General features: G+C 45.7%; 1 protein-coding gene across 3 annotated transcripts in view; it reads right to left on the bottom strand.

Moving 5' to 3' along the window:
* The window catches only part of LARGE1 (LARGE xylosyl- and glucuronyltransferase 1), a 755,508-nt gene that overhangs the window by 128,899 nt on the left and 601,654 nt on the right, over nucleotides 1–24,955 (bottom strand). For all 3 annotated transcript variants that reach the window (XM_069227932.1, XM_069227934.1, XM_069227933.1), the window contains exons 8-9: nucleotides 15,746–15,858; nucleotides 13,578–13,703 (exon numbers count right to left, since the gene is read on the bottom strand). In XM_069227932.1, coding sequence (XP_069084033.1) covers nucleotides 13,578–13,703; nucleotides 15,746–15,858 — 239 coding nt within the window. The remainder of the gene's footprint in view (nucleotides 1–13,577; nucleotides 13,704–15,745; nucleotides 15,859–24,955) is intronic.

Here is a 24,955-nt window from a genome sequence, read left to right on the forward strand (position 1 = left end):
GGTGTTTTTCTCCAGCAGCAGCACAGATGGGAGGGGGCAGTCATTCACCTACATGGATTTTTTGATCTGGCTTAACAGTGAAACTGCCACCTGACCTTTTAACCTACACCAATAGAATTATACAGCTCTTTACTTCCACATACATACACATCCGTTCCTATGCTATCTACTTGTAATGTTCCACATTACCATATAACATTTCTTTATAGCCAGATCCATGGGCTTTGCCAATGCTTGCATTATTCGATGGCCAACAAACCCAGTCCTAACACTAATATGATAGGGACTGCAATCTAGTGGACTAGTTCTAGCAATCACTCTATCTGCACTCCACACTTTACCCCCATCTTTGTAGATGCGTACAGCAGATATAAGCACATACTTATGCTTCAAGGGAAACAGGCACCTGAAGTCAAGGGGGGACCATCCTGCTCAAGTGAAATTCTTGGCATCCCCATTTCACCTGATTTAAGGACACCTTATTTTTTGTTCCGCACAGCCCAGAGAGACGCCCTTCAGCCGTCGCAGAGACAGATCTCCTGGACCTATGTTGGACACCCCTGTATTAGAAACCTTTTTTCATGCCTAGTGACTGCACCAAGAATGGGCTTCATCTTTCTAGAGGATGAACTTTCAATATTCATGCAGCATTCCTGGCTACTGCTCTGGACCAGCGGGCCAGGCCCTGTGTCAAGGCTTCGCTCACCCAGCCCCTCTTTTTAGGGATGGTAATTCTCCGCCATGAATTCTCTTCACACGGACTTGTCTCGGTCTCCTCGGTTTTCGTGCACACATTTCTGGTACATTATGCTAATGTGTTCGAAGGCAGAGCTCAGTATGAGGCCTGATTGTTCTGCTGCCTGACCCAGTTTTCAGAGACAATGCTAATTAACACCAAAAAGAGCTGTCGAAACGAAAATGTTTCTTTCCTGCAAGACGTCTGTACCATTTATCACCTGCATTTCAGCAAATGGAGGATGCGCATGAACAAGGCGGGGATGGGAAGGTGAGGCAGGGGCATGAAGACGGCGAAAGCTCATTTACACCTGGATACTACTCCTCTTGCTGACTGAACAGATATGTTATGTTATGTTACACAGGTTTCTGCAGCATGCTAATCACCCCGTAGGGTATCCAGGTGCTTGAGAAGGCATGTGGGCGCTGGACCCCACAAGGTTAGAAGAGCCAGGTCCTCAACTTCTTGCATAATTCAATAAGTAAGGGGGAGGCTCTTGTGTGATGAGAGGGGATGTTCCAGGTTTTGGGTGTTTACATCGGAGAAGGAGCAACCTCCAGTTCTGATTTTGTGGATGTGCCGGGGGTGGCTGGGCTAATGAGAGTGTGGCTGAGCAAAGGCGTCTGGCTAGTGAAAAGGCATGCAGTTGTTCAGGTATGCTGGTCCAATGTTGTGCAAGATGTGTTTTGTATGTATGTATGGGGAGTGTGAGTTGGCGCATCTGTGTATGGGGAGCCAGTGGAGCTCTCTGAGGCGTGGGGTGGTGTGGGTGCTACGAGGGAGGCTCAGGATGAGTCTTACTGTGGCATTCTAGGCGACCTGGATTCTGAGTATGAGCTGGTTGAAGATCCCAGTGTAGAGTCCGTTGCCACAGTCAAGTCTACTAGTGATGGGCATTTGTGTGATAGTGTGTATGCATTTGAAGATCTTGCGTAGCATGCGTAGGATGTTGAAGCAGAAGGAGCTCACTTAGTTGACTTGCACTGTCATGCTGAATTTATAGTCCAGGATGATTGCTAGATTTCTGACATGGTTGGTGGGTTTTGGTGTGGGTCCCGGCTCTGGTGGTTACAAGGTTCCTTCCCAGGCACAGCTTTTGTTGCTGAATAACAGCACGTCCATGTTGTCGGAGCTGACCTTCAGGCAGTTGCTTCTCATCCATTCTCCTACCTTGATCATGCAGCTGGTGGAGTTGGTTCTTGTGGTGGTTGTCTTGTCAGACAGGGGTAGGATGAGTTGGGTTTTGTCAGCATAGGATAGGGTGGTCAAGCCTTGGGAGCTGATGATGCTGGCAAGTGTAGTCATACAGATGTTGAACAAGGTGGGACTAAGAGATGAGCCTGAGGGACTTCGCAGATCAGGTTCTTGGATTTCCGATGTAGGGTAGTATTCTGACTCTGAGTTCTTGTGAGGAAGGAGCCTATCCAGTTGAAGGCAAGTCCTTGGATGCCAATGTCATTGAGTCTTCTGATGAGTGCATGGTGGGATACCAGGTCGAAGGCTGCAAAGAGGTCATGCAGAATGAGGGCTGCAGTCTCTCCTCAGTCTAGTATGGTCTGTATGCCATGTTTGGCTGTTATAGATGTAGTTTTGGTGCAATGACTATTCCCAAATCCTGATTAGGTGTGGTCCAGAAGGTGGTTTAGTCAGAGGTGGCTGGTGAGTTTGTTGATGGCCTTCTCCATCACTTCAGCTGGGCAGGGTTTGGGTCGGCTGATAGCTTTTTTTCTGAGGGCACTGACTGCTGCATGTTTGCAATCTTCCGGGAAATTGGCATGTCTGACGTAGGTGTTGATGATGTTTATGAGGGTGTTGCTGATCAGTAATCCTCCCATGTTGTAGATGTGGTGGGGGCATGGGCCTGGGGCATGGGCCTGCTGTGGCCCCAAAGTGGACCGTCTGCATGATTGCTGCTGTGTCTTCTCTGGTGTCTTCTATTTGTTCAAGTGTCTGTCTTGGCTGGTGGTACGCTAGCTGGTGATGAGGCATCTGGGGCCTGGTTGGTGTTCAGAGTTACAGTAGATGCTTGCTACTTACCTCTGGAAGAATGTTAGATAAATGATCATACAGTTCCTGTGAGGGGGGGGAATTCTGCTGACTGCGTCCTCGGATGTGGTAAAGTCTTTGGCAGTGGAGAATTTTTCCTTGCATACATTGGTGCTTGCCTCAGCACCTTCAGCTAGTGCTTTTTTTTAGTGTTTCTCAGAAGTTGAGCATCTGAGTGCAGCCTTGTATGCGTTTCTGGTGTTGGTCTTGTGCGTGAGTCTCCATTCCCTTTCTAGCTGTTTGCAGCGGTGTTTATATTCTCACGGGTCGTTTGTGTACCAGCTGGCTTGTTTGCCTGGTGGTTTTGATGGGTCTGCACAGATCCTGATCCATTTGTTGAGGTTGCTTATGATGTCGGGTTGTTGAGATTTTTCCCCAGCTGTGGCTAGGTAGGCTGGTGCTGGTGGGTGCCTTGCGGTGTGGTGATTTGGAAGTGAATGATGGAATGGTCTGTCCATGTGAGGGGTGAGGTGGAGTTGCATGCAACCTCCATCCAGGTAGCGACAAGGCTATTTGCATACTCAAAAGAAGTAACTCATGCCTATGAAGCAACCAGATATCCCTGCAACTTTCAACACTGTCAACCATCAGGCCCTCTTCAATAACCCTTTTACTCACATGTGAAGAGAGGACAAACCCCTACAGAAAAATGCATCATCCCTAAGCAATCAACATACATACCTCCAAAAGGAATCCACATAACATAAACGAAGAGCCCCACGCCTCCTCCTCACTTCTTGAATATCGGAAGACGTTGAAGACCTGGTTTTTCAACTAGTCCCACTCTGCCCTATCTGTAGACTCACACCTGCTCAGCACCAAGATACCCTTCCCAGGTTATAGTGCACTCTACAAATCTGCATAACACCTGTTTCTTCCAGCAGTGCCCACAGCTATTACTATGTCAGACACTCAGAACAGCAGAGGCAGTGCCAAGGCTGCAGATTCTATGAGAATAAGTGATGTTTCAGTGGCAAGAGTTTAAAGTGAAATATTACCGGACATGATGCCATGTCGCACTAAGTTACACAATGCTTTACATATCCATGTGGTGCCAAGGTGTGTTTGTATTGTTGTACATGCACCTGGGAGTTAGCCTCAGGACATAATTCTTCTTGTTTGCAAATCAATGCTTTGCCATCTTGGAATGAATAAGGAGGCAGAGATCTAATTCCGAACTTAGGCCCTCATAATGAACACGGCGGTCGAAGCACTGACCGCCAGCGTCCCCGGATCCCCGCCAGCCATATTAGGAACATTCTTCTGGGCCGGCGGGCGGAAACATTGTTTCCGCCCGCCGGCCCAGAGGAATGCCTGGCCGGGACATTGACGGCGGCTCCACATGGAGCCGCCACCAATGCCTCTGTGCGGCGGGTGCAGCTGCACCCGTCGCGCAGATCATTGCCCGATTTTCGATAGGGGACTGCACAGGGGCCCCTGCACTGCCCATGCCAAGTGCATGGGCAGTGCAGGGGCACCCCCTCAGCCAGCCTTTCCGCCAGGGAAAGGCTGGAGGATTAGGGATCATTATCCGAGGGGCAGCACCGCTGCCCTGTCGAATAATGATTCCGACCACCGCCAGGCTGCCTGACGGAGGCAGCCTGGCGGTGAGTGAGGGCTGCCGATGGCGGCCCTCTAGTTGTTGTTTATGTGGCGGTGTGGCCCGCCATGCCGACTGGCGGGTTTTCCCGCCACCACCGGCATGGCGGGCCACACCACCAAGAGCGTATTGACCACCTTAGTCCTTATTCAATTTTTAACACTATTTGGATTCACACTCTGAAAGAATTCCGAGTCATCACACCTGGAGTGTGGGTTGGAGCAGATGTAGCCACGCTGATGGTTTTTGCCCATAGTAATGTGTTGTAATCTTTAGGTGTTGGAACGTGAGGCGTGTTCTATTACTATGCAACTTGGAATGTTAAGGGTGGGAGTTCCAGAGCAAGTCAGTTGGACTGTCTTGTTAAGGACATCACCCAACTGAGTTGTCTCTCAAATAAAGATTTTTTACAAGACTGAACAAAACTGTTTGTTTTTTATTCTCAATTCTCCACTCCAGCTGCTTTCCTTTATTTTCCTTTATTTTTCTGTATACATTGCAAGTCACCCTTGTTTAATGTAACGAAAGGAGTTGTGCCGTAATCTTTAGATGTTCATATGTGAGGCACTTTCCATTACTAGACCACCTTTAGTTTTAAGGGTAGAAGTTCCAGGCCCAGTCAGGTGGGACTGGCAGATGTACAAATTGTGTCTCAAATAAAGACCACTTTTACAAGACTGAAGGTTTCAATTTATTTATCTCAGCTTATTTACTACATAATGTCCCACAGTCCCATGCCCAACAACTCACACCTTTTTCCGCAGTCGTTGAAAGTTTTTTTTATGTTTGTGGAACTGTGAGGTCAGAGTAAGAGTTCTGCCTTGGGGGAGATGCGACACTCCTGGAATTAGATTAAATATAAAAGCAAACGCAAAGTCAGAAACGACTTCGTTGTTCAAATAATAATGGATTTGAAGGTCCTTGAAAATGCATGAACTCTTTAAATAGGACAAATATTTCCAATTAAATTGGTTAGTTCAGTTCTCTTGTGAAGCACTGCCTTCATGTGCATTATTCCAAGATGGCTGGTGCTTTGAATGCTTAATGTAGTGGCTGTCTTGGAATAGGATCGAATTGTGCTAGGGAACATCTGCATATGCAGGCTGTAGGCAAGTAGTCCTATGTCCAAGCTAAGCATTGACAAATGGACCTGGGGCCAGCTAAGGAGTCTACATAACAAGGGTGGAGGCAAAAGGGACTAAGGCATGGGGGAAATGGCGACCTTTTGAAGGGAAAATTTGATTAATGCTCTCTGACCTGCCATTTGAGGGGACAACAGAGTCCAGCATGCGAGTTATAGCACACATGTATGCACACTGTCACACAATCTCCAGAGCCACCCCCCTCCAAAGTGGACTTTCTATATGGATCCCTTTGGCTTCAAGCTATGACCTTCAGCACACACAACCATTCACAATCTGCTTCACACAGTTCAATAAAAGGACCTAAATGGACTAGATCCCATAAAACCAGCACTAAACAATATATTAGTCTACTCCAAGGTTCAGTCACTATAAAACATGCCGCACCAGCAAAGAATGAAAAACAGCCAATACAACATTAGCACATCACTTGACATCACTCAAGGGAAATTCCAAGAACATTAAGGGTGTTGTGATTCTGAAGCTGAGATGGGATGATCCTAATGGTAGGAATGAGCTAATCAAATAAATATAGCATAACGCTGCACCTCACACATTGCACTTTGGGATGGGCAAACATTTTTGCAAAATGTGAATCTGGTAGGACCACTATGGTGTAAAAAAATGTCAAAAGCCACTCTGTATGTGTCAAGTGAAGAAAGGGCATTTCTATACTTAAACATGGGAAGCCACTCGTGCGTGGACTCCCACTGTCGTCTCAGACTGCAAATCGGCCCAGGTAAGTTGGGCTGCATACAGCTAATCCATAATAATAAAGGTCCAACTAAAGTCCACAATATAAAAACAAATTCTGCCTCCTGGTCCCAGTTGACACTGAAGTGTATTTTTTATTTAATTTTTAAATTCATAATCTTCATTTTTTTTTTTTTTTTTTTACAAGAGTTCTCTCAGTCCATGGTATGTCCACTATTAAAAGCAAAATCGAATTATTGGATATAATAACTTCAGAAACACCAGCTAATACTGTTTTGTGAGTCACGGATCCCGTGGAACTACAAAATATTAGTTGCACTTATTACTTTGCGTTTAATCCAAGAATCTGCCGAAAACTATTAAGTAAACGACCAAATAGAGTTTTCTGTTTGTGTACACATTTGCTCAAAGTTAACACACACTTGCAGAACCCAGCTACCCCTCCAAATTCTCGTTGGTGTGGATATGTTTGCTTTTGACCCCGTACAGCACCCAGAAGCCTTTTTACTAGGTTGGCGCTACACAAACTGCACATATGCCAAGAAGGTCCTAATAAATCCCAACCAAGTGGGCCCTGGAACTAGTTCAGTGGTATCAAGACCAGGATTTCCTTAAATAACATTTTGACAGGGTATCATTAAGTGGACTCCTATCTGTGCAAGTTGGGATTATTTAATTGGCTGTGTCAGATGCCTCATTACTCTTACAACAATGTATCAGAAAGGATACTTTGTAACAGTACATCCCTTAAGAGTAAGCTTAAGTATGTTTCTCAGAGTGAGAGATAAACACTGTCTGTTTTCTTGTGACCACCCGCGGTGCAGGGCATTTTAAAACCTTTTCCAAATTCAGCTGAACATCACTAAGAATGAGAACAACAGGTCATTGTTCATCACCTAAGTGCCCACCAAGGTCCTGCTGTCACTTGCAGAAGAGAGCAAACACGAGCAGTGGAGTTGAAATAATGCACCAAAACCAATAACCATGGCCATCGAAGTCACCATCCGCAATAAGGCTGAACCTCCCATCTTTATTTTGACTCCCAATGGCAGGGCAAAGTGACAGATCATAATTCCACATAGAGGCACCTGAGGCCGAGCAATAAAACGTGAGCTTGATGTCTTTATTAAACTGAAGCCAGCTCCTCTTCATTGAGCTTTCAATCTCCCGCTGAGAGGCAGAAAACATCTGTTCTTCAGGGACGTCCCCTGTGCTGCGCAAGTACCATTGCGCGTTGACTGCGTAGGAGTAAAGGCAAGACCCAATTTCCTAATAGTAGCCAGGAGGGGCCTTGTGTAGGGTACTTAACTGATAGTGAAGTGGCAGACAGCAACCCTGAGGGAGGAGGGTTATAAATATGTGCCATATTAGAAAGTGGAAATGTGCACTCAATGTTCGGTTCATAAATAAAATATTTACCAGAATGGATTCAGCATGTAATCTCTTTCGAGCAGACTCTGGTGCATTGGAGCGGCTTCGATTGATCTCCGAAGTCTCATTTGTGGCGTGTCTGTGAGAATCATTTATGTTACTCCGGTGACGTACAAGTGCTATAAGAAGGCTGGAACACATGGGTGCCATAACTGCACCAATTATCCTCCAAGGGCGCTCTGACCTATTCCGAACACTATGGGTTTTATTCTTGGACAATGTGGAGTCATTTCTAGAGTACAATCAGGTTTTATTAGCTACCGTATCTTGCAGCATTAGACACTACCTGGTGGTGTGGGCCCTTCTGCAGTGGCCGTCTGTGAGCTGCAATCAGAGAGAACAGTCCTTGTAAATGAGGTCGAGCACTGAGACCACCAGTTATGAATGTGGTTTAACACTGAATCTGATTTCACGCACAGGGCTCAGGGCCTAGAACTGGATGTGAATCTAGATTTTTTTGAGGCCAGACACTGCTTCTAGACTTTGGCGGTGCTTGTGGGGATTTGTTCCTCCTGTAGAATTATAAACTTTTTACAAGAATGGGCCCTCCCTATGGGGCTGTGCAGAGACAGAGGTGGAAAATTCATGACGTACTCTTGTGGTGGGTAACTGCAGACACAGTTGGAGCTGGTCACACCCCACGCTTGCCCCGTGCCACTTCACTGATAGACTATCTGCAGTTTTGCTATTGATTATTATAAATATAAATGTATCTACTAAAAGGCTACAACTACTCTCTTTCTTGTTAATGTATTGGCTGAAGTTGGACAGACAGCACAACACTTAGAATGCACTATATAAAGCTACAAGAAGCAAGAATTTACACTCTAAAGTCAAATGCTCAGGACGTTCACTGCAGGGGCTGGAGTTGTTTAGTGGTTAACATTCCCTTTGCTGCAGTTGGGATAAGGAGCTTCCTTTGTACACAAATGCACTTGCTGCACTTTTACCCAATGCTTTTGTGAAAAAAATATCACAACCCGTCATATAGCTATTAAGGGAAGGGCAGTAGGGAAGGTCAATCGATTCCCTCATTTTGGTATTATGTTTGATGATGTATGCAATTAGGTCCCATGTGTCAGGAACAGGACTGATTGTTATAGGTGGGCTTCTGGCTACAGCCATAGGAAGAAACCCATTGCCCTAATGTTAGAAATTTACAGAAGAAAATGCCTCACTATATTGACATATGGGGCAGGCGTGCGGAGTTACAAGAACGCCAACAGTATGCGATTGGGAGAGAATAGAGTTTGCAGGTGCATTCCTGGGGTTACAGAATCTACATCTCACTATGTATTACACGGGGAGCTAGGCTTAGCCTCTGTGGAGGACTCTAATAAACTTGCCCCTTTGATGCTCTGGTGCTCCGTGTACCTGAATAAGGAGGATGACCTGAAGCGGGACTTTATCAAGGATTGCCTCTTGCGTCATAATGGACCTAGTATTCCTTGGTTGAAATACGTTAGAGAGTTAACAACCTTGGTTGCCCGCAGTTGCTGGACAATCCGGACTGTATGGCCAATAAGGATAAACTTTGATTGAAGAATTGTTTTCTTGATGCTAGGTAAAGCCAAAGGGAGGATTCTCCGCTAGTAAAAACATCTGTCAGAGACTACTGTCTGATACAAACCTCCCTAGAAATGGCTCCTTTCGTGAATCTCATCTCTGCCTCGTAGGAAAGAATGTTACTAACTCGCTTTAGGTTAGGGTCCATTAGATGGTTATTGCGCTTCCCGCAGGGACAGTTCTCACAATCTGACATTTGCACTTGCCCTTGTGACGAGGAATCCCCCCAGACCCCTTTACACTTCACGTTTTTATTTTCCCTTGACTAGGCATTATTTATTACAGATTTTATGCAAAAACAAATTTAGCAAATGCAGGGTGGCTTTGCTTTTTTGCCACAGCTAGGTGATTTTGCCACATGTAAAGGTGTAGGTAGTTTTCGAAAAAGTGCCTTGTTTCTACACAAAGCAATGATGTTGTAATTAGTCCTACCCATATAGATTGTTTTTAGTTGCAGTTACGGTATTTATGATGTATGACCTTTGTGATTATGAATGTTTTTATCTTACCTATTTTTATATTTATAAGAATGATAGTTTTACCAATATATATATATATATATATATATATATATATATATATATACACATATATATATATATATATATATATGTGCGTGTGTGTGAACTGTATATTTCTTATTGATTACTTTTACGATCTTCCATTGTGAGATCAAATAAACATTGTTTAAGACACGTTAAACAGAAGCACACAAACAACTTAAGAAAAAATTACTTGGGGCCCCAAAAGCAGACTGTGAAAAAGGAGCAACGCATCATACTGCACAACTGTGTACTGGCTGGCCATCTACAGTGCTATTGTACCAAGAGGGATTCAAACATCCTTTAAAACAGTGTTTAAATTATTGAATTAACAATTTAGTTGTTTAAATGATAACGAGTAAACCATCTACACAATATATTTATGTTGTCAGACAACAGGCAAAAAAACTGAGCAAACTTTCATACATGCAAAGTTTATTAAATTTACTTTACAGTGAAGACTTGTAAACTTTGTGAAGTTGGTTGTCTCAAAGCAACTTCTATGGTTTCTTGGGGTTGCGGAGTCATTTTCACTATGTGCATTGGAAAGGTCTCCCGAAGGTGGCAACCCAAATAAGCAAGGCGAAGGCAGTGGGAGGATCTAGAGGGGTTTACTTGCTGATGGGAGATCTGTACAGCAGAGAACAATTTTTCAAATTCAAACAAACTAGAGAGAAGTTTAGGGTCCCTACAGTTCAGCTTCTTTCCTGTGGCCATTTGGCTAGTGCTTTTAGGGTAGGATTGAATGGTTTCCAGGACAGATCACTGAATTAGGTATGCGTTCAGAACTGATCCAGCTAGAAGAGGTTGATCATATGTTTTTTCAGTCTTCAATGGAGCACTACGGAGACGGAGACTCCTGACACAATAACTTACCCAACCCTTTAACTTCTTCAGAACGATGCAGAACGTTTGCAGAAACAACTAATGTACGTGCTGTGCCCAATTTAAGCTTACACAATGGACATATTTACACATGGTATATCACATACCTAAAAATATGCATAAAGGACACGCACACAGACCAAGCAATTGTCCAAGATGTTATTACCCACAGGCAGGCTTGCTACTTATGATCTGGAACAGCCCTCTGATGATCCAGTTTTAGGAAGCAGTAGTGGAGAATTTGCGGGGAGTTGTGAGACGTGATACAATGTATACTGTAGCATTCTATTTTGGCATTATACCTAAGCCCTGGGAAAAAATATTAAAGTATACGTTTATGGTGTTTATAGTACTGGCCAAGAGAGGTATTAGAATGCATTGGTTATCCAAAAATCCCCTGGGTGGATCCTGTTGAAGGCGTGGCATTTTGAAAAGCTCAGGATTGTCTCTGCCATAAGACTGTACTGTAGCAAACCCAGGGCCACTGGAATTATGTGGCAGGACAAGAACAAATTATGTGGCAGGTTTGAGTAAATTATGCGGCAAAACAGATAAATTATGTGGCATAATGTGCCACATTCTGTAGTAATATAACTTTATTAATTCGTTATTTTTAAATGTAGTTACACTCTCTGGGCGTGGTTGCTCCTCCTTAGTCCAGCTTTGACACCTAAATATAGCAATAATCAATAGAAAAGTAACCAGTCCAGCTTTGCAAATGGCCTTCCACTGCACTTCAACACATGTTGTTGCATGTTTGGTAACTTCTAAACCGTTTCAGTTAGAAACAAAATCTTTTTTTTTTGTTTAAATGTACAGATTATGCAGCAGAGGATGGATTATGTGGCAAGTGCGGCAAATGAATAAGTATGTGAAAATCGCTGCAGCCTCACAATCACGTATTTCCAGTGGCCCTGAGTAAACCACAGACGGGATGAGGGTGGGGAGCAGACATAGGGTCAGCCCCCAACCACTGCTGCCTTTGGAGTATAACAGAGAACCTAGCATCAGAGAGTCAAAGTACACCTGCAATCAGCACTGTGAGAATCATCAGCCCACAGACGTACTTGGGACAGAACTGAGACCTACAGCAAGGAGGAGTCTGCTCTCATCTTTCTGGTAGGGCTGGTGGTTCACCACAGTACCAGGGCCTGATTCTCCCAAGGATTAGGAAACCTTGCTTACCTCCTGGATTCCAAAAGCAGAAGGAAGAACCTTCACTGGGTGGCACTGGGGTCTGTGAAGCGGGTTGGTTCGAAGTGAGTGGTGAATCCAGTTACACTCACTGTGCACTGGGATAAAGAGAGGACTGCCTAACTTAAGCTGGTGGTTGCAGGTGGGGCTCACCGCCACTCATTTTTGGGCACTGGCATTTATTTTTCCTCAACAGACTTTGATCCAGAGCAAGGGAGAAAGAAGGATTCTGCAAGGATGAGATAAAGGGGTAGGAAGTCTCTGGTGGTGGATAAAAGAGGCATGAGGTGGAATCAAGGCATGGGCACTGGCACTTAATGTTTTACAAACTAAGCGCTGTGAGCGCTGGATAACAGAGTGAAGGAGGGAGCTTACATATGGAAAGGTGAGGATCCATCTGCTGGTGTTGGCACAGACACAAGATCTGGACTCACTGCCCACATTGCGGTCTCAAGGCAGAGACGAACCGAAGGAACTTTGTGAAGTTTGGAACCTGTAGACTATGGCAGACTGCACAAAGTGACAACTCCTGTCCTGCTCCTGCAGCCAGGCTGGAGCACCAAGAGGCAGCTGGGCGCGCTTGTGCACTTGGAAGCAGGAGAGCCTCAAGGGCCACTTGTAGGTAACGGAGGGAGAATTCTATTAACTTTCATACTGAACAAGAGATGAAGAGTACTTTGGAACAATTACTAAAAAATCTATACCTTTGAAGTGACTGGTCCAATTTATATCATGTTGGCTTCATTTTAATTAAAAATGCTTTTCTATCTTACTACATCCATTTTTCAAAGTGATTTCATGTCCCAAAAGTCGCACTGACACTGCCTGTATTTCTCTGGAGGTAAGTCTACCTCCCCTGCCAGTCACTACCAAAAGCAACACCCGCTATCTCAAAGAAGCAGCCGTTGCCTAACGAGGAGCTACATTATTACTGTGGTGTGAGGCTCCTTTTCTCTCGGAAGCGCCTAGCTTCCTAGAGGGGCCTACAGAACCTTGGCTGCAACTCGGACTTTCGAGGTAAAACTAACAGTGAATGCAATATATATTTGGTAACATCTTGGTATAGACTGAACCATCTCCCAGACACGGCATGTGACGTGTTGTTCTGTGAGTGAAAGAATCCTTTGGCCTCAAAGAGAATAATATGCAGCCTCTAAACGCCCCTTAGAAATGTGGAAATCCACCCCAGTTTTGGACTTTATCAGATATCCTTTGCCCCCAAAGGGCATTGGTTTGCCTCATTTTTGTAGCTTTACAGGTTGACAGGTTCCTAACGTGTTCAGGATCTGCAGCTGGTAGACCCTAGAGGATTTGGGGTGTGGGGTGCGGGGAGGGGTGGACTGCAGTTACACTCAACTTATAGAAGAGGTCTGCATACTTTTCTAGACCGGAAGAAATAACCAACAATCTAAAATCACATCAACGCGATGGAGGACTCGTCATCATTATGTCAAATATATTCCTTATTTCACAGCCAGACATACATAGCATCTTTGTCATTGCTAATCTGTTCCAAGCATTCTACTACTGAAAGAAATATGCACATACAATAGCTAAATGTGAGAAACAACAAGAAGTCCAGCACAGGGAGAGGGGCAGCTTCAAAGTGACTTGTTAAGTTGTTTAGATTAAAAAACAAAATTGTCTTTGACTATGCTGGTCACATGTTCTCTTTAGAGAAATGCCAGAGTGTTTCACCCATAGAGAGCAGATGCACTCACCTTTAGGTCTGAGACGTCACGGTAACACTTCTCGGAGCGCGTGTGGTCTGACAGCTGGACATTCCAGAAGCAGGGAAGCTGATAGACAAGGAACGGGTTCTGCTTGATTACAGCATTGAAGATGTCCTGCAAGGGAAGGAGGCAGAAGGTCTCATTCCATCAGTACAACCCATGATGGCCACCACTGTCAGGGTTCACCAATCAGTTCTGTGATTTTCTACGCTGTACAACTTTAACTCACATTTTTGCTTGGACAAACCTCATACGAGCCAGCTCAAGACCAAGGAAGCAGAAATACTCAATATATGTACAGATCACATTTTTCACAAGCACTGATTGAAATTTACATTTTGCATGCAAATCCTTGTATCGTGTCCCCGAAAAAGAGCCAGTGTTTTCATCTCATCTTTCTATTTAGCTGTTAACTTGTAAAGTGACTGCCTTTGGGGTGGAATTAGAAGTCAACACTTTGGGCCACATTACGACTACGGTGTTCTTTTTGGAAGACCGCCGAAGTCGCTGCAGGCAAAAGACTTCCTGTGCTGGTGGTCTGTTGCTCGCCATATTAGGAGTCTTTAGAGGACTTCTACCCATTTCTGAGCAGAAGTCCGACTCCGAAGAGGCGGTTGCATCGCCAGCACCGTCACGGCAGCAAGACTCCACCTGCCATATTACAAGCCGTAATACAGCTTGGCGGAGTCTTTCTGTCATGGTGGTGCTGGCAAAGCAAGACATCCAGGACTCATCCCCTTCCGGACGACTTCCTCGATGGAGAAGGAAAATGGTTGTGTATGCCGAGGGGGTTGTAGTGTGGGGGAGGTGTAGTGTGAGTGCGTGTATGCAGATGGGGAGGGGGTGGTGAATGCATGTGTGTATGTGACTGAATGCATATGTTTCTGTGCGTGTATGTACGTGTGACTGGGGCTGTGTGTCTGCATGTCTGCGAGTGAATGAGTTGTGTGTCTGCATGTATGCGAGTGAGTGGGGGTGTCTGTGTGAATGAATGCGTATGCTGAGGGGTGTGTGAATGCATGCGTGCATGAAAGAGTGGGGGGTGTTCGTAAGTGTGTGGACTGGTGGGAGTTCGTGTGCCGGCGACAGGAATGGTATTCCTGTCACCGGGTGCGTGACCGCCAGGGTTTTTGTGGCGTGGTGACCGCCATGGAAAGCCTGGCCGTCTGTAGCCTAGTAATCCAGCCGGCAGGCTAAGGCCTGCCGCCAGGCTGGAGGTACACACCACCAGCTGCGTCAGTACCCTGCACCGGGGGGCCAGGCGGCGTTAGGTTTGGCGTCTGCCAAGCCCCACAACTTGTGATGTGCCAGTCTTTAACGCCACGTCCACAGAGGTAAGACCGCCATGGCGAGGCTGGCGGTCTGGTGACCGCCTGCCTCGTAATGAGGGCCTTTATGTCTGATCTTTCTCTGGAGAACAACCTCCACATATTCCCATTGTTTCCTACCATCCCAACCCAATGGTCCCTCAGCTCTACAGGAGACACAGGTTTCGAGTCAGGCACATTACTGTGTAGTCTTTTCATTAAGGGTGTGAGTTCTAGGAAACTGGATTAGTCCATTCTGCTTGTACATGTAATCCCTGGCCTTCCTCAGCAAAGGTGATCTGTGCTAATGCTGGGAAGTTCTATGTCCATCATCTGTATGTATATGCCCTTTGCCTGGGTTTGGCTATGAGTTCAGATGTTTGCCTCCCATCTATTCAAATCGAGCTCACCCTGCAGGGGCATAAAGGTACGGAACTTAGTGGGAAACAGTTTTATCAACAAAGTCACCTAGGATAGGAAATCTACCAGTCATCAATGAAAGAATGAGCAAATCATTTCAATTGGTGAACTGATGTGATCAACCGTCAGCAATTCTCCACATTTCCTCTACCGCACACTTGAATGGCATATCACTTCTCAGCCATTGTCCCAAGCGCACACGTTTGCTGCTATAAAAACAGCATTGGTTGTTGGACCGCCAATGAGTGAGTGAACAATCGCATGCCTTACTGAAAACATCCCAGATCTCCATAACCGTGATAGTCAAACCATCGCTTAGTTTATCATCACTTGCTCAGAGATGCTTTCTGAAGGAAGGGCGCATCCTTCGGGATCCTCACCACGCACTATGGAGGGAGATCTGCAGCAGTCCATCGAGGTCTCACGTACCTGATCGGCCAGCGATGTGGAAAGCATACTCATCAGCTCCCGCTCCGCTGTCAGTCGCCACATCTGCTCCCATTTCATCTTGCGCAGCTTATCCAGTAGCAGCAGAATCACCCCTGGGAAGCGAGAGAAAGGAAAATAAGAAACCAGGGGAAAGGAACACAGACTCAAGCAAAGCATGGGTTCTAAGGGCTTCCCTGTTTTCATGTTCATGGACGAACCTTGGTTATCTATGGTTTACACACGCTGGACCACGGCTGGCCACAGTACTACCAGGTTTTTGACGACATTTATCTGAGACTGTCTGCCACATTGATGTAAGGGGTTTTCTGCTCTTCATTCAACTTTGTCTCTTATCCGTGGTGCTACGTGATACGTGTGAAGAGAATGAGCGATAAACAATACGCATTTGTAAGATATTGTGTTTTACGCAGGAAGCTTGGAGAGAGAGCAAATAATTGTTCAATGTAACTGAAAAGGGGTATCTGTGCCCGCAGAATATGTTAAAAAAATCAACATCTCCAATTCTGGGATAAATTCATGCTAATGTTGGTCAGGTGATAACGATTCTATCAGTGTTCTAAAGAGCTAAAGAGAGGCATTGAGATTTAGGAAGAACTGAGCTGTCTGTATGCATGACAGGCCATCAAATAGCCTGTGCTCTCTAGAAATAGCAAAGCCAGAGAGAACTGGGTCCTGCTCAAGGGTAACGTGAAAGGTCACAGGCACCTTTGAGACTTTTGAGGGCACTCACAGGACAGTGGCTATCCCAATAAATGGAGCATTTAGACAAATAGACAATTCTTGTCTGACACTGATCAAGGAGGAGGTGCACTTTACAGGGTGAACTAAACTGTACAGATCTGTGTAAACTGATATGAGATATTTTTGGTTGATACCTTTCGGCCACTTCGAGGCACTTATGGAAGCCCTTGTTGAGAGACGATGGAGGTCAAATGTTAGACCAATGTGATGCTCACCAGGAAGATGACCTAGCATGCCTTAAGAGGAAATCTTGGACAGTCTGCTGGGCACTGTGGTCACCTATTTGTCCTTATAACTTTGGAGAGAAGCCCACCTAGAAAATGTATTATTTAACTTTCATAGACAGCCCTCCTAGACAACTGACCAAGTCTTCATTTGTCATGAAGGATAAAGATGGAATAGGTGCAACTTCACGGCCTCAGGGCATATGATGGAGGCTAGGAGCAACAGGGTTTTGCACAGGGCGGGCCTTAAAGGCAGAAGAGCAGGATCAGCCACACAGGGACAAAAGTACTACAACACTGACTTACCCACATCTGGACAACTGTTTTGTTTTTTCTGCCCCAGGTTGGTACCTGACCTGGTGTTTAATAGAAAGCCCCAGGCACCAGGCTTTATAGTTAAGTCTCGTCCACTGATGTTTCTCATTCTGTCCCAAAATGTATTAACTTATTTGTTACTCTGTATTTTATTTCGAGTCCAAACCACCTTTGTAGCCGATGAGCTGCTCACAGACCATTCGCCAAATATAAGAAGCCTCTTTCTTCTTTCTTGAATTCCTCCCATCCTCATACCCTTGGTCTAATTCTACAATCCTCTTTCTCTGTTGTACAGAGGCACATGGTTATTGACTCATGGTTATTGACTTAAAATGTCAACTCTTCACAATCCCTGGTGAGAAGCCAAGGGTAATATGAGCACGGAGCAGAACTCTTTCTCTCTGGCTGCTAAGCCGGTGAATTGTGTATTGGCAGACAATGTGAGCAAGTGTGGACTGTGGTGAAGGGCTTACAATTCCCCAGAGCTTTCACTCATACAAAAGAGAATGAGTGCAGAGCGTCTTCTGCAAGAAACAGACTTGATTCTGTGCGTCATATTCGAGAGTCTGACTCTTATAAAGCAATTTGTATTAAAGCCACAGGTAATGGATTACGCCTCTTCAGACAAGCCAGAGCAGATCTCACAGCGCTGACACGAGACAGCATCTCTTTAGGCTATTGAGGAGTCTTGCTGTTGTACTGCTTATATTGTGTAAGTTGTCATCCCCTGTCTTTATGGTCTTGGCTCTCGGCAGAGCGTATGCGCTGTCTGGAAAAGACACATGTTGTAGGTACTTTGTGGGGTGCAGCCTGCCCAAAGGCTTTTGAATTGCTGGCTTCATTGTCGCTCCATTATCCGTTCTCCCCATTTGTTCATGGCATGCATACATCATGCCTTTCCCAGGGTTAATCTCTCCTTGAGAGCATGGACCAATTACTCCTACACATATGCAGAGGCCATTTTAGGGCTTTGTTTCGGGACTTCTTTTTTTTTTCTTTAAGAGTGCTTTTCACAAGCACTCTTTTTTTTTTTTTCACTCACACCGTTCTCAGTGACAACAGTCGGGTGAGCCTGTCAGGTTTGTTTTCCCTTTCTGTTATGACGGGTGAGTTGGGGCTTCAAACAGATCCAAGGGCTGCTTGCTTTGTACAGGACATTGTAGCTCTTTACAACACGAGGCGCTCAGTGTCTGATTCAAGAACCGTCTCCCTTGAAGTCTGCGTCCCTGCCGTGCTCAGAGCAACCACCTCTGCCCAGCTCTTCCCTATAAGAATCTGCTGCCTCCTAATACAAAACAAATTTCCCCGGCATCTGAAGGGTTACGCACCTCGGCTGACCGTGCCTCATATATGCGTGTCTGTGTGGTGGATGTACCTCATCGGCGCTGCTGCTACACCACCTCTCTATTTTCCACCCCAAGCATCAGTACCACTGCTGTGAATATAGACACTACCTCCAAGACCAATTCCTAAAGAACCAGGATAACGCCAGTGGAGGCCATGTGTTGGTTATATGTCCACCACCCCGTTCTCAGACAAGCAGAGCACCTCTTACCTCCCGCACTGGGCACCCAGCAGAGGAACAGCAGCAGCACTTCGGGCGCTGCCATATCTGAGAGCAGGGAGCCTGGATTGGAGCTTCCAGTTCCTCCCCTCTTGTTAAGCTTCCTTCTTCCCACTTTGTTTGATGAGCGCCGGAGTTATGGGCCATGCACACTCACTGAGCTGCGGCCCTTTCACCGCTCCCAGAGCTTCCCTCCTCTCCCTCCCCCACCTGATGTCATTCACCTTCCATATTCCCCCACCGGCAAAGGTTCAGGAGATGCGTAAAACCAGCGGTCACATTAGAGCCAGGCAACATGCCAAGTGCTGTTATCTAAAAAAACATTGGCTTTCATTCTGCTCGCCGTCGTTTACAATTTTAGCCAGTCGTTGCTGCGGTTCAGGGGATTTATTTAGCAAAAAAGCCTCTTGTTTTGGTCTAGCCACATCCTCTGCATCCTGCTTTGAGTGACAGCAGCTATTGGGAGAGGAGCGACCAGGCAGACAATAAACAACCTTTCAGCGATCTAGGCCCTTTGTTGGTTGCAGATATAAAGGAGAAAACATTCCTGCAATCCTGTACAAGTGCTACTGTCCTATCGCTAGGTTTTAAAACAATGTCAGCAAAACAACAAGCATTGGCAAAGCCAGTAGGTCTGAGCAATCCGAGAGCTACAGATGTTGTCAATGTTAGTGCACTTGTGTACAGCTCTGGGGCTGGTTTTATTGATACACGCATTAACATTGCCAACGCCTATAGCTCTTGGATTGCCGAGACCTATTGGCTTTGCCATTGCTTGTTTAAGTTGCTAGCATGGAGGGCATTTGCACAGTCCTGTTTGATGTTTGACTTTGTGTGCACCACAGTAGTACAGAGATGATGTAGGCTCCAGTGGAGACTCAATGGACGTTGTCCCATTTGGACCAGAGTTCCCTCAGTTTGCATGTGCAAGTTTAAGTCCATTTTGTTTATCACTTACTCTAGAGTGTCCATCCCTTGAATAATACTAACATGTGGTCTGTACGAACTCTTACACAAACTAAGCATTTGGTAGAAGGGGAATTCCAGGGAACACAGTGGTGGCTGCAGGCTATTCAGAGATGCATGTCCTAATGATGATCCAGTGCTCTCTATCAATGAGCGACAAACTCATCCAAGTCAATGGTCGTGGTGAACAATCTTTTGGGGGTGGCGACATGGTGACTTTGGTTTAAAGAAGGTCGTATTGGTGGTTAAGACAACTGGTGCTCTAGGGGAATGAGCATGCTGAAAGTAATTAACAGGGTGACAACTGATTTGCATATGGCTGGGTCCAAACTGGAATGTCATGGCAAGCAAAAAAACTGGTGGATTAAACCCAGATCTGTGACTGGGGTGAATGTTTGATGTGCTCTGCATTCCGTCTATCATCTGTTGTTTTTGTATTTGTCGCCCCAAGTGGGAAGGGTATGCCCAGAGGTGGGTCCCGTGCTTGCTATGTCACCTGATTCAACCTAGCCTGGCTGATGAAGGGTGAAACCCTGAAACCGGTCTCAGGATGCTTGTTTCGGGTCCAGGAAGGACCTGGACTGGCAGTTTGGGCTGGACTGTTCCCATGGGGAACAGAGTCAAGGCTGATTTGCATATGGATGGTTCCAAACTGGAATGGCATGGCAAGCAAAAACATTGATGGATTAAACCTAACTAGGTGGGATCCACAACATATAAGTATATACAGACGCACAGCAGAGCATCTCTCCCATGCACTCCAAGATTAGCTCTCACATCAACATCTTATCAAGTCTCAATGACTAAAAAAAGAGCAGATGAGTGATCCAGAAATGAGATCGAGAAAATGGACAGATGAGTGAACTGGGTCTTAGAAAACGGACAGTCAGTCAGTGATGTACAATGTGTCCCAACCAGGAGGTGAAATGAAGAAACAGATGCCTGAGAGATTGACAGAGGAGAAGGGAACGTGAGAGAGTGAACAGAGAAGGGAGAGGGTGCAGAGGGAGGTGACGAGAGGAAGAGAGAGGGGGCGAGGCAGAGGATAAGAAGAGAGGAGGGAAAGGAGGAGAAGGGAAAGGGAGAGGAGGACGAGAGAAAGAAGAGCGCAAAGGGCGGGACAACACAGGAAGGGGCAGAAAAAAAGACAAGACAATTTAGTGGGAGACAGAAGGGGGGAGAATACAGTGCAAGAATAAAATAACAGGGGGGCTGCGGGGGCACAGGGAGAGCCATGTGAGTACACATAGGAGAGCTATGCTTGAGGTAGAACACTAATAGCCCCACACTTATCGAAGGTGAGGACAAGTCAAGTGCATTTTCTAGCTCTAAGCCATAAGTATAACACGAGCAGGAAAGAATCATATGGTCTCAGGTTAACATGTTGAGACCCCTATGTTCAATTAGAACTGATGGGTTTGGATCATGTGGACCTGGTCTGTGCCCCTCCAACCCACATGTTTTACGACTACTACTAACCATAGGCTTGGGAGAGCTGTGCTAATCCCCCTAAAGCACCTCAATGCCTCATCAGGGGTAGTAAGCGCTATCTGAATGCAAGTACAATTACCTAAAAGAACAGTGCAGGGTTCGGGGCAGCAGAAAGGGTGGTTAAGGTAGGAGAGTGTGAGGGATGACCTGTTTCCGCTTTGCAGTGTGCTCATTGTTAGTCTAGTCTTTTAGAGGTAAACTGAAATATCAGTACAAAAAGGGCCAAGCCGCGGACGGTGAGGGAAGGTGCAGTGAAACTTCCACAGTGACCACCCATGGACGATGCCTGCTCCTCTGTGGTACAGCCCCACCTCTCTGGCAGCCGGGAAGGGCAAACTAACCTCTGTAGGAGCTATCATTTTGAGTGTTTGCATACAGCAAGTAAAATATGTCCATCTGACTGCTACAACCCTATGTTCCAGCTTCATGATGCCATACAGGCCTGTCAAAGGCAAAAAAAAAGCCCTAAACTTATAGATCTCATATGTATTTGCGTTGTTCATACAATGAGCCCCAGGAAAGCGAAGCAACCTGGCGAAGTGAAGTCCTGCAGTCCTTTCAATGACCACATGCCTGGACTGAGGAGTATGTAATATGCGCAAACCACAAGGATTCCATCTTGAATTCTCCTATGCAGGGCCTATGCACACTGCCAGCCTGGCCAAGTGAGGAGGTGAAGCCCTTTCAATAACCACAGGTCAGCCCTAAAGGAGTAAGCGAGAATGACCCATGTTTTTATTTTCCTTCTCTCTGCCTCTTGGCGTCATGGCTGTGAGACGGATATCGCTGAGAACTGGATAGTGATATACAGGAGCAATTATGGGCAATGCACTTTTTAAGGTTCACACCTATGAACGAGAGCCATCTTCTTAAAAAGTTTAGGAAGTTATAAACTATGGAAGCTTTCTGATAGGGATTCGGAATCTCCTCAGCTGTGAGATCTGGTCATTTTATACTGGGGCGGTGGGGTGGGTGAGTTCCACCAGCTATTGTGGAATCAGGTGGGAACTACAACGCGGACAGGTTTTAAGTATAGATGTTGTTCACTGTAATGACCTTTTTATGAACTTATGTAGATCAATGTTTTGATCTAAAAATAGCTGCTTGCCTTTACTCCCAAAATGGGTGTCTATGTACGATTGGCAGGGCAAGGAAAAACTAGCGCACAGTAACGGTCTTAAACACTCCTGTGATGCACCAAACACAAACACCAAAATAAACTTCATAACCCTGAGATACTGTTACCAACTACTTCCTGTTCATCAGCAGGAAACAGGAAGAAGAAACAATGGGATTATAATCAGCTTCATGTGTTCATTTTCTTAAAGTGCAAATAGGCCAGCTTTTGTTTTTGATTACAAAGTAAGCGCAGCAATATGTTACTAGAATCCATAATGTGAAAACGAATAGCAGTTACTCCTGTAGAACTTGCTTTTAATGACATCTACAAGGAACACCAACCTTCTCTTTTATGCAGTGTTGTATCACAGCCATGATATTTCCCAAATCTTGCAAATGAGGCCCCTTCCTGCTCTCCAGAGACTGCTGGTGTTTTCGGCAGATGGAGCTCACCAGCTTCCGAATTCGCAATTTGCTGATCACATTTCTTATTAGAGACAAATCTGCTGCCATGTATTTACAAAGTGCTAAAAGCAACCAGAAAAACAGCTGTTTCGAACGCGTTTCATTTTCATCCAAATTCCACATAAAGAACCTCTCGGGATAACCCAGGGAGCCGTAGTGATAGCAGCAGAAAAGTAATTGTTGCTAGTCACACTGATGCAGACGCATTTCACTTTAATTACCAGGCAAAGGGACTATTCTATTCTTGGTAACTGCTATGATACTGATGCTCAGTCTTGAATGGTCCCCATTTCCCTAAACAAAGATACCACAAGATGTCTTAAGATCTAACTTAGAATCAGACCACAAAGCTTAAATGCCTTTCTCAGTACCTAGATATAATTAAAGCTCATGTATTGTCAACTGTGAACACCTTCTTCTCCTTAGTAAGAGAAACAGGTGAAATAATAAGAATATGTGTTCCTTCATATAATATCGCGCACTAATTTGGTTATGGTGATGTGTGGCACTAGATGGCAATAATACTACAAGACCAACTTCCACCACAGCTGTGGCGCCCTCCTCCCTCTTCGCGTCGGACTAAGCTATGATAACAATATCCCGAGCCAGCCAGCGTTGCATTTTGGGCTGAATGCATTATGTAAATGAGGCGGGGCCTTCTGACATCCGCGCCTCGCGCACGGCCAGGCCAGGCCAGGAGCTTGGATTGTTGCGTTCCTGGACGCCCCAGCGCGCGCAGGTGCACTGTCGCGCGCGCACTGTAGCAGTGCAGGCGTTTTGGACACAGTTGTGTTGTTGAATGAAGGTCAACAGAAGCCGGATGCGACCGCTGCGACACATTAGTGCAGATAAAAGGCCCCAGATGTGGATTCCGAGCAGATGGCGGGGATTTGCGCTGCACTTTTAAATACAATACACCGGGGGCACAATGCAACTTCCCGGACAACACCGTCTGTTCGGACGAGATTTGCGCTGCTACAGGACTGTGCCTCTTCAACACATCGCAGCTCTTCGAGGGGCAGCGCTTGTGCTGAGGAAATACGCAATTAACACATTATACAGGATTTTTTCTACACCCGAATACTTACCGCGGAGCATCAAAACAAATGCAATCAACTTTCCCTTTGTTGAAGAATACTGCACAAAGCATTGTAGCCCCTTAATATAGGTCACCGGGTTAATCTTAACATCAGTTGAATTTCGCGGCATGCAGGGCACATGAAAAACAGCGCGGGAATCTATTTCAGTGTAAAACATCAGAGGACTAGTTCACCACTGATAAAACCATGGTGTTGACAAGTGACACCCAGGTGATCAGCCCTGCCAAGTACCACGCATCAGGGGTTAGACTAACGCATTTTTGTGTGCTGTCCCCATCACTGCACTAGAATGCATTAGGCAAGCATTAATAGCGCTCTGAGGGACCACTGCCAGCGATGCGCTCAACAACATGGAGCTGCATTTATTTAAACAGCGAGCGCGCTTCCAGTGAATACTCCGATGTATTCTTTGTGTATAATAATCACACTTGGAAGCCCAGCGGGACAACATAACAGGCCAATTATGAAAACAAATTATAGCTCAGTGGGTGGCGCCTTGCCTGTTTTTTTCAGGAAGGGCAACATCCCACTGTCTCCAATGCCACGCAGTGATTGGTCCCGGAAGCGGTGGGTGGCAGCTTTGGTTTTCCTTGCCGCGCCCACCACCTCTTCAACAGGTGCGGCTTCTGTGCTGCTTTGGAAAGCAGAGGAGGTCGAGCTATTTTCCAAGTCCTGTCTTCGGGGCACCCCAGATTCAGTGCCTGTCACTCTCTCTCCAGGCAGACTCACTAAGGGCCCAGACACATGCTAGAAAACAATTACTGCCCTCCACATGTGTTGGGGAGGCTGCGGAGGGTCCCTTGGCAGTGAAGTCACTTGTGTGGTCCATGCGAGCCCTGCACCAGTAGTGGTCGTCAACCGGGAACTCCAATATTAAAGCATCTTTCTTCTGCAAAGTTTTGAAATGTTTGTTAACGAAAATGAATATATCTGACCAGAGAGAAACAGAATTGACTCCTCGTCGGCGCCCTGAGGAATAATGACTAGTGCCTTCATAATGCTTAAAGATGCCAACTTACAAGTAAAGACTGAATATGCAACTGTTGTATTAAAAGCCTTCCATTTCAAGGGTTTGACAACAGTTTCAAGATCTTTTTACAACTTATTAATGCTCAAGATGTTGTAATTTCTGATATTTACATCTTTCTGTGTGTGTCCTTGCTTGGTTTTACACTTGCAAAAATGTCACTCTGTCACATACGTT

Source organism: Pleurodeles waltl, chromosome 4_1, assembly GCF_031143425.1.
Source record: "Pleurodeles waltl isolate 20211129_DDA chromosome 4_1, aPleWal1.hap1.20221129, whole genome shotgun sequence".
NCBI classification, from domain to species: domain Eukaryota; kingdom Metazoa; phylum Chordata; class Amphibia; order Caudata; family Salamandridae; genus Pleurodeles; species Pleurodeles waltl.